The 15900-nt window shown below is 30.9% G+C and overlaps 1 protein-coding gene across 2 annotated transcripts; it reads right to left on the reverse strand.

Annotated features, from left to right (window-relative positions):
* Positions 1–6643: 6643 nt before the first annotated feature.
* Positions 6644–14646, reverse strand: LOC126847003 (uncharacterized). Of its 2 annotated transcripts, XM_050586925.1 has the most exons (6): positions 14521–14646; positions 14372–14409; positions 13889–13918; positions 13753–13779; positions 13212–13238; positions 6644–8282 (listed from the first exon to the last, which is right to left on the reverse strand). In XM_050586925.1, the coding sequence occupies exons 1-6, from the start codon at positions 14627–14629 to the stop codon at positions 6954–6956; spliced, it is 1560 nt and encodes a 519-aa protein (XP_050442882.1). In that variant the 5' UTR covers positions 14630–14646; the 3' UTR covers positions 6644–6953. The 2 variants fall into 2 exon arrangements, with proteins under 2 accessions (XP_050442882.1, XP_050442883.1); XM_050586926.1 differs by lacking the exons at positions 13212–13238; positions 13753–13779; positions 13889–13918; positions 14372–14409; positions 14521–14646 and adding exons at positions 8589–8615; positions 9338–9378; positions 9529–9597; positions 9894–10035.
* Between the last annotated feature and the right edge of the window lie 1254 nt (positions 14647–15900).

The raw sequence follows: 15900 nt of genomic DNA on the forward strand, positions 1-15900 counted from the left end.
AATATCTTTCCTTTCCTTATTGTGTGGACGCCAAAGTCGGGTAGCTGTTATCAGTCCGCCGCGGCCACCAATAACATAATCCTTCCTTATTTTCCTTACACATACATACGCCGAGTCCGTAGCGATATATATATAAAAATACTATATTCATTACAATTCAATTACTTAAAACCGTACGAGTTTCTTATCACACACGTGTCATTATTAAGCAATAAAAACACTGTTGTTCTTTCGTTCATACATATACCTATACCTATACCTCTTAAAAGTGTCGTTAAAGGTCATTAATTCTAGCGGTCGAACAATCCTATTACACCCATGTGACTATTTTTGGTCAGCAAGGAATGTAGTCGGCTTATAATAACTCAGTAGACGTTGTTATTTCTGACAAGCGCATTGATTATTATAAAACCATTGGTAGACCGTGTACTGAATTACACTTTAACGAGAGATAGATGGTCGTAAGATAACGTTAAAACACCAGTGTCTGAAATATATTTTATGAATGAAAACATTCGTGTTAAAACAACGTTCATTTCGACATATCAAGATCACATACTCAAGGAATATCGACAAGGTCATAGAGCTTCGAGTGACTCCACGACAAGGTATGTACTGTATACAATATTATAACACTGTGTAATAGTAAGTCTAGAGGCAGGAAGTGAGCCCTTGTAGCAAACATACACACATGCACACCCCGATTAAGAGCCGTTTTCATACTTATTTAAAATATCCATTCACCGCCGCTTCCCCGTGCTTTTCTTCTATTACAATACATTACACTATGTGTTTAAGACATTCAGGATACTTTAAGAGTACAAAAAATTACAGTACATTAAAATTTACAATTTAATACAAATTACAGTACATTAAAATTTTACAAAAAATTAAAGTACATTAAATTGACATTTTTTTAAAATAGAACTCGTATCAAATTAATTAATTGTTTATTTAACGAAAAAAAAATTTCAAATGATTTGAAATCAGGAGAAAATTTGTATTGAATTCATATGTTACATGATTTTTTCTTAGGTTCTTAAGTGAAAATCTTACTGGGGGATTTTTATGCGAAAATAGGACAAGAGTTAATATACAGACCAACAATTGGGAAAGAGAGTCTACATAAAGTCTCAAACGATAATGGTACAAGATTAGTTAATTTTGCAGATATACACAAACAAACATCACCATCATGACAGCTAAAACGGCTAGTAGATATTATATGAAGATAAGAAGAAATACCAACCAAATTGCGCGTGTCCGTGTTATGCCCGACTCACAAAAAAGGAGACCCTATATCCCTACTAAACACATCTTACAAAATAGTATCAAACATAATGTTGAACCGAATCAAACCATACTCAAAGGAAAAAGTAGGAAAATATCAGTCAGGATTCATGCCAGGGAAATCGACAGTTGATCAAATAGTATGTATTTGATCAACTGTCTAACCATTGGAGAAGTTCATCAAATAACATGAGCAGCATACGCAGATGACATAATAATTATAGGAGAATCCGAAGAAGGTGTAATACGGACGGCCGAAAAGCTAATATGTAAGGGGAAAGAGATTGGACTACAAGTAAATGATCAAAAAACGAAATACTTAACTTTCGAGCGTGCGCGCATTCTTAAGTTATAGGAAATATATAAGTATCATTTTCTTGTGAATAATTAAAATAAGAGACTCTTGTTACAAGTAAATGACTTATATACGAGTGGGAAAAAAGTAAATAAGTTATACGCCCTCAAAGCTATCTTGGTCACTTTTTGGTTGCACACACGAGTTACACCGCAGTTTTGGATGAGTGTTTTTTACAAACGTAATTACCACATTGGCAGCAGGTTGTCGACGTTCTGTTATTTTTTTTTACCACACAAAACGCAAGCTTGATTTTGTGGTAAAGAAATAGGTTCGGCCGGTAATTTGTATTTTTCCAAAAGTACCTTGATTTCTCGAAGAAGGCTTTCAATTGTGGCTCGATATATCAGATTTTCTTTCATTAGGTCGAATGCTAGGTTGAATATGTATATTCTTTGAACAACGGTGGAGTCTTAATTATTGGCTCTGACAACCTTGTATAAATGTATTGCTGCTAAATCAAGAAGGCAGAAAAAGTCTTTATTAGCGTAAAGGTCTTTATGATCCTTCATAAGCTTTATTCTTTTGTTATTCACTATACCTTCGAAGACTTTCATGTTGTCTGCGTGCTCCTCCAGTATAGGCCCAAATATTTTTAGGGCCTCATCTTGTATCTCATTATTAGGGTATGCAAATATCGTGGACAGAGCGTCCGCGAATTTAATATTTACCGCAATGTCTTTTGTATGAAGTTGTTGGGCTAGTAAATAAGCCGTATCCAACAATTGTCTTTGCTCAGCTAAAAAGCTCGTCCGGATCGATTGTCTCTTCGCCTCTCGACGTTTTTCTCTTAGGTGTTTTTTGAAATCTGGGTGATTTCTTCTAGTATGGTCGAAGTATATACAATACCCCACCGCGCACAGCACGGGTACCGCTACCAACAGGCTTGAACATTGTGCGTGTAAAATAAAGTTTTTACTAAAGAAAACAAAAAAAGATTTCCACTTTTTATAAGAAATACTGAAAGTGCTATGAAGTGTTAGTTGTATAGCGTTGACTAGCGACCGTCCCGGTTTGTGAAATATTATAGAGCCAGTGATTTTATCATTTTCAATTACTTATAATTATTCCTATAGAGTTTACCCCGGAACAATTTATGGACATGTCCTTATAATGATACTGTATCAAACCCCAAAATGTTATACCCCCTCCGTCTACCCGGTAAAGTTAAAAGTTTTAATTTTATTTTTTGTTTGTACATACAATCCAAAAATCCTACTTAACCAATCGATAACGACATTGTAAAAGCCAAAAAGGAACTAAAATTTAATTGTTTGCATTAGTGTGGATACGGTTAGGGTTGATCGTCCGTCTATATTATTATTTATTGGCGTTTTTACCCAAATTTCTCAAATAAAACTATTTTCAAATACCTATTGACTGTTGATTGGCACTTACGTGGATCAAGCTAGACATTTACAAGGGTAATTTCCCCCTTGTTTTGTGGGGGTTTTCTAAATAAAAACAAACACATGTGTTCGAATTTTACCAATCCGTTGTAGAAATAATTTACAAGATCAATAGTTAATTGGTTTGTGTGTAAAAAAAAAAAAATATATATATATATATATATAATATATACTGTAACAAAAAAAATATACATAAAATTAACTAGGAAGGGTAATCCTGTTACCAACAGGTCCCCATAAAAATTTGAAAAATGTATTGCTCCGTTAAAATTGAATCCAATCCAAATGGAAAATCATAATTATAATTAGCAAAATGTCAATGAACATAATATAATATGGTCGTTCTTGTAGAAACACTTCAAGTAAATCATCTGTTCGATGAGAGGGAGGGGCTGAAAGGGTGGGAAAGAGTGCAGAGAGGGGGCGGCGACAGTTACAGAAGGGAAAAGTAGGTGGGTTTTGTATGCTTAGCTAAGGGTGAACACGATAGGTAATATTTAGTGTGGATTCAAGCGGCATTTTCCCTAATTTCTAAACCCAGTTTTAATTTTTAACATTTTTTTATTTTTGCTTGGATATTATTTTAGTCACGTTTGCAACAATACGGCCGCCATTTACATTTCTATCACGAAAAGGCTCAATTACACAGCTTAAGCCAAACCTAAACACACACGATTTTATTAGTACATCACACTGTACGTCCATCCTAGTCAAAAATCTTGTACACACGGGTCTTTAACATAAGATGTATGTACAATGTACATCTTTGTATCTGATGCTCATCAGCAGGCAAGCAACAAAGAAATAATACAAGCGTTAAATATTATCCACCGATTGCCAAAAATATAATAATTTATGCGCGTTGGCTTGTCGAGTGAGGTTTTTCTAACTCTCATATCTCTGCTTCCTCTTATGATGAGCGTTTGAAATTTGAAACATAGATTAAGCTTAGGGGACTTAGAACGCTGTACAAAATTAACCTCTTAATATTATGCCATTTCAAAAAGGTAGAACTTTAAAGTTTGCATTTTTGTTACTGGCTCACTGATCGTTAATATTATAAGGCACTTTTCTATAGATATGTGATATTTGGGAAAAAGGTAGTTCTTATAGTGTAAGTAAAGGAAAAAATCTTAAAATTGCAATGTTATCAAAATTAGTGCCGTTTGAGAGAGGGTAGTTATAATACATCATATTTTATCGATCATCGAATACAGAATAATTTAACAATCCTAATAATATCATTTAACTCAGTCTAAACTCTATACTAGTGTTAATTTTCGCCAGTAAAATATAAATAATCTACCACCACTGTTGTGGCACGACCTGAGTATAAAAAAAAAATAGCAAGTGCCCAACAAAAAGCTAACCGTGAAAAAAAGGCCAAGTTCAATCCCTAAAAGTGAGCCTATCAAAGTAGTAATATCTAAATTGTGGCAAATTCTGTCGTATGCCTCATTCAGAAACCTGTTCAGTCAGACCATCGAACAGTCACTGGCCGTGGAATGGTCGTACTCCTTATCACATACTTAATACAAAAGGAACATAAATAAAATCTAACAACCACAGGTTTAAGCCTGAACCAAATTCCAAGAATAGTGTCCTATTTGCCCAATTGTCTCTTCGACGGCTCTCGCACCAGAGCAGTAGACAATGAGCAACTAGCAATCGGCAATAAGTGATAATATTGCGAGTTAATTACTTACTATTACTTACCGATTGCTAGTTGCTCATTGCCTATACTGCTCTTTTGTGATAGCCGCCTTATTGTAGAGACACAGCATATACCCCATGTATGGTCATTTATTTTAAATTCATCATAGGACAATAACTATGTAAATAGTATAACTAAGATATTATTTAAAATTTAACAAATAAAAATAAAGACAAACACTTTTGTTTTTGCTTAGAAAACTTCAAAGGAACATATTTAGCTACCAAACATTTGGTAATAACTAATACCAATATAATAATAAAAAAAATAATGAATGCATATTCAAAATGAAAAAAATATGTTTCCCATCATTCATTTTAAAATAAGTTTAGATTTTAAAACAAAATATGTTGTTAATTTAAAAGTAATTTAAAAATTGTTTAAATGTAATGAATTCCTACCGAATATACAACATAGAATGAAACATTAATGAAATATATTATATTTAATATGTTTTTATTTTTTATTTTAGGGCCATAAGTTCGCCAAGGTAAAATAATCAAAACATTTTAATCGAAATATATTTTAAGTGATGAAAGCCAAATGGATATTATAAGTCACCTTTTTAAACATGTTATAAAAATTAAACTGTTTAACCTTGCCTTTACAATAAGGTTTTGCTGCAACATAATTTATTTAACCAAAAGTACCACTGAGATAAACAAGTTGTATTATCTGTTGATGCTTATTTGTAAATACAGAACCTCAATTTAAAACATTCTAACTTTGCTGGTTTATACTGTGCTTGGTTTGGACTGTACTGGCTTGAAAATACTAACTACCGATTTGCATCGAAGCGTTTTTTCGAAAGTGATTTTATCACTTTCAGATTTAAAAAGTCCTGTAAACCTGTGACCTCTCCGTCCCCACTATACTATGACCTTACTGTACTGGTTTTTTATATATATTATTGCACATGATTTCATCGATTAAAAACAGTGTAATATAAAATAAACATAAATTAACCTTCATGTTTTAACTCAAACCCTTACTGATCTAGTTCAACAGAAATATTCAGTTTTCGACATGCCTGTAAAAAAAAAAAAAAATGTAGCTACGCTTTATTGATTTTACTTAACCTGTTTTTTTGTTATTGAAATAAAATTGAACGCTATACAAAACGTAATATAAATGTTATAATATGTATTAACGAAATTCAATATGATTTACTCGTTAAAGGAGCACAAAACACAAAAAATAAGTTTTTTTAATTTAAAAGAACGTTTAATTCTAAGAAAAATGATTTAGGTTTGACGTTCCTACTCACAATATTCTGTTAACACAATGTTATGGAACATTGAAAAAAAAAGCGTGACGTCATTGGGCCGAGCTCAATGTGTAAATAATGATCAATAATCAATATGAGCAGTATGTGCAAATCAAATATCAAAGTTAAAAATATGTATCGGTGAGTAAATCAATGTGTAAAGCGAGCTACTTTAGATATCCTAATATCTCCTTAAATAACAATTTTTTTTGCATCGGATTTTGACCAAAACGTTTTTAATAGTTCTGACTACAGTAATTTAACATTTTAATAATAACTAAAAACATTTTTTTTTGTGTGCTCCTTAATATCTAACGTCATTGTCTATAATATCTTGACACCTGGCGACTGTTGTTGTTTAAAAGTTGCATGGGTCAGCAAAGTAGTATAAGTGAAGAAGTGCGGCCAACATATTTCTCATAGTGGTTGTATTAACATGTAAATATTTTATGGCAATTCCGATCTACAATATAAGTGTAATCACAAACAATTTATTTTTTACATTTTCGAAACAGCGCAGGATAAAATATTTCAAATACACCATAAACGTTTTTGCTATAATAGTTTTAAATATTTTTTTTTTTATTATTGAAATAAAAAGCCTTGGCTACAATGGTAATATAATATTATTTAAACAATTTTTGGTAATAATAACAGTAATAATAATCTAATGGATATTATGCATATCCAGAAGTTTAATCAGTCATACTTTCCAAAAAAGATTTGAAGAACCGTCCGAAATACACGTCACGTTAATCGCTAAACCAAATTATTTATATGTATATATATTTTTTTAAGTGCTTATATAAAAGAAAAAATATTACAGCATGAAAATTATAACGGTTAACAATATTATGTAAATATAAGGGGGAAAAAATGATTATTTATTATAAAATATTATTATATCATTGTATATTTTTAATTTTTTTTCGAATGCTTAAAAAAGGTTTCATTCCCTTCGGCGGACACTATTATACGAACAAACCTGCCATCGATCGGCTTTAATGCATGAACTATTCTAGTGATGTACATATTTAGAACGTTGGAATTTGCATCGATCCTCTCATACGTTACACCGTGGTCTTCTGAAACGTTTAATTGTTTTAACTGTCGATCTATGTCGGATGCACTAGCGAGTTCCAATTCTTCTGCTGCTCGACAAAAATAATTTCTCGTATACCGTTCCCGTGCCGCTAGTTGTTCTATGCCGATGTTACTTAAGTCGTCCATCATAATGTTTAATGCAGACCAGTAGATGTTTCCGTTAAACCGAAACAACCTCAAGGCACGTTTCAGGGGATCGACGAGGGTTTTCCAGACTTCCAACAGTGACGCGTTCACTTCGGACGATCGGCTCAGCAAGATGCGGTATGTATACAAATGAACCCACGCGGCGTACACGAGTCTCAGGTAAATGCATTTGGAGATCAGCACATTGTACTTATTGCCGCCGATCGGGTCCAATATCCATCCGTGGTACGACTCTTGGGGATTGTACTGCGCCACGTATCCCATCAATTGACGTTCCACGTTACTCGTGTCCAGTTGGTAGTCGTACATTGCCAAGTCGAAAATGACATCGTGACGTGTGTGCAGATGCCACAACATAAGATTGCGTGCAGTGTACAGTTCCAGGTGACCGTAGTGCCTGAACTCGTCGCTTTTGTACAACAACTGCATCTGCGAATAAACGCCTTCGACGAGACCAGATATCATCGTTGACGTCACTGACGACGACGACGTTTTGTCTCGATACGATAATAAATATTTATCATTGACACATTGGCAAACGACCGCTAACGTGTTGTCCCGTATGCGTTTTTCGTTATTTTTCAAATGTTCTTCGTATAAACCCAAGTCGGCGTCCGAGGCCGCGAGACCCTCCGCAAAGGTGAACATTTCGATCTGCCAAGGATAAGCGACCCATTTCGCTATGCTCAACAGCGACAACATGCTTTTTAGATAATGTTGATGTTGAAAAACTGGCTCCATTGTTTTCAGGTCGTCCAAAACTTTCAAAACGAACAAACCGTTTATGCACTGGATCGCTTGCATTTTCTGCTGATACTTTTTGACCGATGCTTTTTTCTGTTTTAAACAGTTTTTGTCAAGTTTGCATTCTTCCGTAAGTAGTTTAATGTCGTTTTGGTCAAACTTAACATCCTTCTTGTCTAACGTCGGCATAGAATTTAACAATTGTAAAATTTCCACGCGGTACAATTCTTCCAATTCTTCCACCAACTTTTCCTATTTAAATTGTGTTGTTTCAATGTTGCCAAATCAAACAAACAAAAATATTGAATTACATTTTGAAATTATAGAAGCAGTTATACTTTGTTTTAAAAAAAATGTTAATTGTTTAAAAAATGATTATTCAAGTTAATTTTATAACAAATAATTGAGCCATTTTTCATTTACATATTTTTTAGCAATTTTTTAGAAATTATTATTTTAAAATTCCGCTAATAAAAAATTTAAATGGAAATTTTGTCAAATGATTAAATATATTTTTTATCTAGTAGTTAGTAATGTAGTAAGTACACTTTACTTTACCTGTTGATTTTCGTTGGAACATGAACTCTAAAAGTAGAAACGCTTTTTATGAATTTAGTGTTTTAAATTATGTATATTATTCCATAGAATAAATCTACTTAGCCGGAATCTTATTTTTTCAATTATTTTTTTAATCGATAAGATGATAAACAATCGGGAAATTCTTAGAAATATAAACGTAGACTTGTAAATATCATGCCTAATGCATAGTTTCGCCATATTACTCACTGTAAACTTTCAAAATAGAGACTCATCCACTTTCGTCTACTTATAAGTTATTAGTCAATTTCAAGTTATCATTTTAAAAGGCTTTGAATTTGGTTATAAATATCAACATTTTTTTAAGGCATATGTAGGGATCTTATAACGCATTACATTCCTAGCTGTAGTTATTAGTTTCAACTTATCAAATAGGTAGCAAAAAAAATGTCTACCACGATGGGCGGGGGAATGTGGGACGTCACAAAATAAAATGCCACGTACGTTTATTATCGTCATCATTAATTTTTCCAGTCACGAAATCAATATGAATAGTACTATCGAAAAAATCAGTATCCAACAAAGTAGATTTACACTTAAAATGTAAATTTATTTGAAAATTGATGGGAAAACATTTATAGTATTATAAAATTACTTTATATTTTATCCTAAGAATGCAAAACATTTTGTGGGGTTATGAAAAACATATTAATATCAATTATGTACCAACTAAAAGCTATAAGTAAAAGACATTAGTCGATTGTTTTTACCTCTCCCGGATAATTTTGTTCAGTGTTTGGTGGTTCTGGTACTAAAACGTTAAAATACGTCAACATAAATGTTATTTAACAAAATGTAAAATAAAATATCAATTTAATTTTAAGAATGAAATTCAAAAGCTCTATAAAGCCATTGTCTACTAATCAGTTTTAAGTATTTGAAATAAATTGATTATACTTACTATCATTTAAATTATCACTAAGCTTGTCATACCTTCCCAAGTTTTTACTTTTAATGCTTGTACCTTGAGCTAAAATAAATTTATTAAGTTGTACTAAAAAACAGGAATTAAGAATATACATCTATACTATCCCAATTATTTTCTCATTTTAAAAAGATGTTTCTAATTTTGAACGGAATGTCAGGTAATAAAGGAAATTTAAAATATTCGAAATACTAATTAAATTTCATACAACTTACTTTGCTATTATTTTGTTTTGATGTAAAAAAGCCAATTTCAGCTTCGAAACGAATATTATTTTATACTCCCTTTCTCGTGTAAATATAATGATAAAAATATTAGAAATATTTTAAAGGCTTACTTACATTTGCATGAGTTGCCGCCGGCTACATACGATACATTAATAATTGAAAATAACGTGAATAATATGATAATTTTCATCATGACGACTTTAGTTTACTTACACGTAAGCAACAACTGAAAACAATTTTTAAAAATTGAATTTTAAGATTGAACTCATCGACTTAAATAAATACCTATTTATGTTAAGTAAACAAAATTCGCAGCACATATGGGGACACAAAATACAACACAATAACTGTCAAATAAATTATATTTAATTAATATTGTAGTATTCACTTAAGGTATAGCTTTGATTTGGTACTGAAAAGGTATTTTTTTTACAATAACGTGTTTTTTTTTTTTTGATTTGTGTGTAGAAACACGATATCATCTAAACCACAAAATATATTTATTTTTGCATAATCTCTATGTAGGTCAGAAAACACACTAGAAAGGTAGTTTATTGGGTCAAAAATATAATCCCTTTCTTTTAATATATTGTGTATATTATGCGGATGAGTTTTCAATCCATGAAAGTTTCAACACATTCATATTGTATATTATTCAACATAAATGTACGACGTGCTATAAATTCTTTAAAAATAAATGAATTATTTTAAAATTTCAAGACATAGTATTTTCGATGGTAATCTAACCAAAATTAGATCAAAGCTTGAGAATCTTTGGATAGTAGGTTTAACCCAGTGCAGTCCAAACTAAGCACAGTATAAACCAGCTCAGTAAGAAAGTATGTAGTACATAAATAAGTAAGGGAGGTCCAGTGTTCATAGATAAAAATACAAATATCGATAAAAACATTGTGTACCTAATGACATTTATGTGCTTAAAAATTAATTTAATATATGATTAGAGTTGATCGTCTGTCTATAAAAATATATTGTCATACATCGTAAATCACCATATAATGAAAATATTTTCATTTCCCGTTGACTGTTGATTTAGTCACACATAGAAACCTGGTAATTGATTACGGTCAAAGTGTAGTTTCCCATTTTTTTGGCGTTTTCTTAAAAAGAAAAATTTGCCCATAAATATTTAAAAAAAAATTGTAAATTTTATAGTTTTATTATAGAACTATCGTAACTATTGTAGGACTTCAGTCTAATTTTCAGATCTAAAACCCTTTAACATTCACCTGAAAAAAGTGGAATAAAGAAAAACTTTCCACCGCTTCTAAGGTAAAGGGATTTATTATTTTTTTGGGTCTTCAACATTAAAATACAATTACAGGGTCGTTTATCACTGTGCAAACATTTTGTCTAATACTTTAATTATAATATAATACTTAGATTGTGTTAGGGTTAGGTTGTTTTAATAAAGAAAAAATATTACAGCATGAAAAATATTATCATTAATTATATAAACAGAAAAGAATAAAATTGTTATTTATTAGAAAGTATTATTATAACTATATTATATTGTTTGCTGTTATTTGTTAGAAAATTATTATTTTTCATTTTCAAACCATCTAATGCATAACAAAGGTTTCGTTTCCTTCGGCGGACACTATCATACGAATGAACGCGCCGTCAACTGGCCTTAACGTATGGAGAACAGTACAAGTGTAAAAGTTTAACATTTTGGCATTAGTATCGATCATGATGCACGTTATTTCGTGGTCTTCTGAAATACTTAATTGTTTTAATTGACGATCGATGTCGGATGCACTAGCGAGTTCCAATTCTTCTGCTGCTCGACAAAAATAATTTCTCGTATACCGTTCCCGTGCCGCTAATTTTTCTATGCCGATGTTACTTAAGTCGTCCATCATAATGTTTATTGCAGACCAGTAGATGTTTCCGTTAAACCGAAACAACCTCAAGGCACGTTTCAGAGGATCGACGAGGGTTTTCCACATTTCCAACAGTGACGCGTTCACTTCGGACGATCGGCTCAGCAAGATGCGGAATGTATACAAATGAACCCACGCGGAGTACAAAATTCTTAAGTAAATGCATTTGGAGATCAGCACATTGTACTTATTGCCGCCGATCGGATCCAATTCCCATTCATGACGCAACTGTTTGGTATTGTACAACGCGGCGTATCTTAGCAATTGACGTTGGACATTAATCGTTTCAAGTTCATAGTCATACATGGACCAGTCCACAATGAAATCGTGTTGTAAATACAGATGCTGCAATGTAAGATTCGGTACTGTGTAGAATTCTAGGCGTCTGTACGCGTCTAACTCGCCGCTTTTGTACAAAAATTGCATCTGCGAATTAACGCCTTCGACCAGACCGGATATCATCGTTGACGTATCTGACGACGACGTTTTGTCTCGATACGATAAATATTTATCATTGACACATTGGCTAACGACCGCTAACGTGTTGTCCCGTATGCGTTTTTCGTTATTTTTTAAATGTTCTTCGTATAAACCCAAGACGGCGTCCTTGGCCGCGAGACCCTCCGCAAAGGTGAACATTTCGATTTGCCAAGGATAAGCGACCCAGTTCGCCATGTTTAACAGGGACAACATGCTTTTGAGATAACGCCGATGTTTCCTAACGGGCTTAATCGTTTTCAGTTCGTCCAAAACGTTCAAAACGAACAATCCGTTTATACACTGGATCGCTTGCATTTTTTGCTGATACTTTTTAACGGATGTTTTTTTCTCGTTCAAACAGTGTTCGTCAAGATTGCATTCTCTCGTAAGAAGTCTAATGTCATCGTTGTCAAAGCCAACATCCCTCTCGTCTAACGTCGGCATAGAATTTAACAATTGTAAAACTTCCACATGATACAATTCTTCCAATTCTTCCCAGCGTTCCTGTTTCAGTTGTGTTATTTCGGCGTTAACAAATAAAACAAAAAATTATTGAAAAATATTATAAAAACAGTTCATGATTATTGAGATAATACATAATAAGTTTAAACTCTAATTGTTTGAAAATTAACTAATCGAGGTAATTCTGCAATAAATTATTGGGGCATTTTTTATTTATATAATTATTACTTTTTTTATAAGATAATTAAAGAACGCAACCAGTTAAAACTATTTTTTCAAAACTTTTCCATGGAAATGTTATCTACATATTTTTTGATCATTTTTAACCAAAACTTGGATGGTTATCTTCATTTTGGTATAAGAAACATTAAAATCAATCAATGACTTACAAATATATATTACTAAATACATTTTCTTCAGTTCATTTCAGTAAATAGTATAAAACATTGCCTTTTGGTTGTTTTTAAAATTATATTTTAGAATTCAACTAATACAAAATTTAAATGAAAATGTTATAAAATGATTAAATATATTTTTTACTGTTATGCCAAAAATACTACCTATGTTAAAGTGTACTTTTCTTTACCTGTTGATTTTCGTTGGAACATGAACTCTAAAAATAGAAACGGTTTTTATGAATTTAGTGTTTTAAATTATGTATATTATTTCATTGAAAAAAATGTGGAAATAGTCAAATAAATCTACTTAACCGGAAACTTATTTTTTCAATAATTTTTTTAATCGATAAGATGATAAAGAATCGTGAAATTCTTAGAAATTTAGACATATAAACATGTTGCATAATGCAAAGCTCCGCCATATTACCCGTCGTAAAGTTTCAAAATAGTGGCTCACCCGCTTTCATCTATTTATAAATACTCGTCTATTTACAAGTTATTAGTCAATTTCAAATTATCATTTTAAAAGGCTATGAATTTTGTTATTAATATCAACATTTAATAAAAATGTTTATCAATTTTTTTTTGAAAACATTATTTTATATTTTAACCAATAAGAAATTTTAATAAAAATGTTGTCAAATATTTAAATCTATTTTTTATCGTTCAAGCCAAAAGTATTATTTTATAGTGTATTTCTAATAACTGTAAACCGATTGTTTACTTTACCTGTTGATTTTCGTTGGAGCATGAACTCTAAAAATAGAAACGCTTTTTATGAACTTTGTAATAATTTTAAGTTTGTATAGTAGTTCATTAAAAAACTTAACCGGAATATGTTTAAATGATTGTTTAAATATATTACCTGTTGATTTTCGCTGGAACCTCGTGAACTCTAGAAATAGAAACGTTTTTAAGAATTTAGTATTTTGAATTATGTGTATTATTTCATTAGAAATAATGAAATAAATCTACTTAACTGAATTTTTATGAACATAAACTTATCATATGGGTACTAAAAAAAATTCTACCACGATGGGCATGTGGGACGTCGCAATATAAAATGCCACGTACGTTTACTATCAGTATTATGCGCCGTCATTCATTTTTGCAGTCACAAAAATCATAATGAGTACTATCGAAAAAAATGTATCCAACAAAGTAGATTTACACCCAAAATGTAAATATATTTAAAAATTGACGAGAAAACATTTGTAGTATGAAAAAATTACTTTAATATTTTATCCTAAGAACGCAAAACATTATGTGCGGTTACGAAAAACATATTAATATAAATTTTCTATCTACTAAAAACAATAATTAAAAGACATTATTCGATTATATTTACCTCTTCTGAAGAATTTCGGTCAGTACTCGGTGGTATTACTAAAACGTTAAAACGTGCCAATTGTAAAATGAAATTAAGTTTTAAGAATGGAATTCAGCTATTTTTCACTAATGATTTTTTAGTATTTGAAATAAATAAATTACACTTACTATTTTTTAATTTAGGACTAACTTTGTCATCTTCCTCTAAGTGTTCAATTGTATTTTTGAAACCTAATAACAATTTGTCAAGCTGTATTAATAGATTAGGAATATACATTTTATAAAATGTTTCTAATTTTGAATGGTACCTATATGTGAGGTAATAAATCATATTTAAAATATTGAAAATACTTTATTCAATTTCTTATAGGTTACTTTACTATTATTTTGTTTTGATATAAAACCAAATTTAAGTGAACATTATTATACGCTCTTTTTCTTATAAATACAAAGGTAAAATTATTTGAAACATTTTAAAGGCTTACCTTTGCATGAGTTACCACCGGCTACATACAATACATCAAGGATGGAAAATAATGTAAATAATATGATAATTTTCATCATGAAGTCTTTAGTTTTTACACTTAAATAACAAATGAAAAAAAGTTCCACAAAATGAATTATAAGATTGGACTGGAAATCAATAACTGTTTAGATTTAAGTATTCAAAAATTTTACCACAAATGGGGACAAAAAATACTACACAATAAGTGTCAAATACTTAAATCATATTTAATGAACATTGTGGTATAATGCAATACTTGCGCTGCAGCGCAGTGTGTCTATATCCACGGTGTCTATACAGAGTGTTTCAAAGTGGTTAAAACATCTTCATTGTTAGGGGTAGTTCTGAAATCACTTGTTTAATCATTACACTTCGATACAAAGCTGTAGTGGTGGTACAAATATTACAAATGGAAAACAAATTATTCTAAAGGCAATAATGTGCTTGAAATGATAATTTTAGAATAAAAGTTGAATCAACTTTTATGATCAACTTAGTTAATACGATTGGGGTTCGTATTATTTTTATAATATTTTGTTTGTCGTTACATAACCCAAATAACATAAGCAAATGAGAAGAATATTATTATTTTATTGTTAATTTCAGTTAAAATAATAATTAATTTCGTTCAAAGTACAATTTTCGGCTTTATTTCGGGTTTACTTTAATAAAAAGAACGTTCGACAACACATTTTTTAAATAATATTAGTAGAAAATATAGGCTTTTGTCGCTAGCGCTGGCATGCAAATAGCATGCTACGCCAACACAAGTGCGCACAATAATACTCGCACCGTATATTTTTTGTATATAGGGTGGTTGTATTAAGGATAAGACACTAATTTTCTCTTGAATTAGTTGTATTTTTGTAGTTTTTCTTTTTGGACATATTTTAGTTTATGTTATTGTGCAATATTAGAAAATATTTAAATATATTACAATAGAAATATATTTATAAATATAATGTATATAACATAAAATTATGAATTTTTTACATTTTTTAGTAATTTTCAAAGCGCTATCAATTTATAAAATTTAAACGAGG

This window comes from Adelges cooleyi, unplaced genomic scaffold (genome assembly GCF_023614345.1).
Source record: "Adelges cooleyi isolate 19-005CV unplaced genomic scaffold, UGA_ACOO_1.1 ACOO_flye_CR_arks_rails_tigmint_CR_PRNA_9, whole genome shotgun sequence".
Taxonomy (NCBI): domain Eukaryota; kingdom Metazoa; phylum Arthropoda; class Insecta; order Hemiptera; family Adelgidae; genus Adelges; species Adelges cooleyi.

Excerpts from the sequence above, each read along its gene's own strand:
- LOC126847003 (XM_050586925.1), bottom strand. The coding sequence starts at position 14,629 with ATGTATATTCCTAATCTATTAATACAGCTTGACAAATTGTTATTAGGT. Across the intron at positions 14,410-14,520 it reads TAGTCCTAAATTAAAAAATA|TAATACCACCGAGTACTGAC; the intron begins GTAAGTGTAATT and ends TTAACGTTTTAG. Across the intron at positions 13,919-14,371 it reads ACCGAAATTCTTCAGAAGAG|AGTTCACGAGGTTCCAGCGA; the intron begins GTAAATATAATC and ends TTCTATTTCTAG.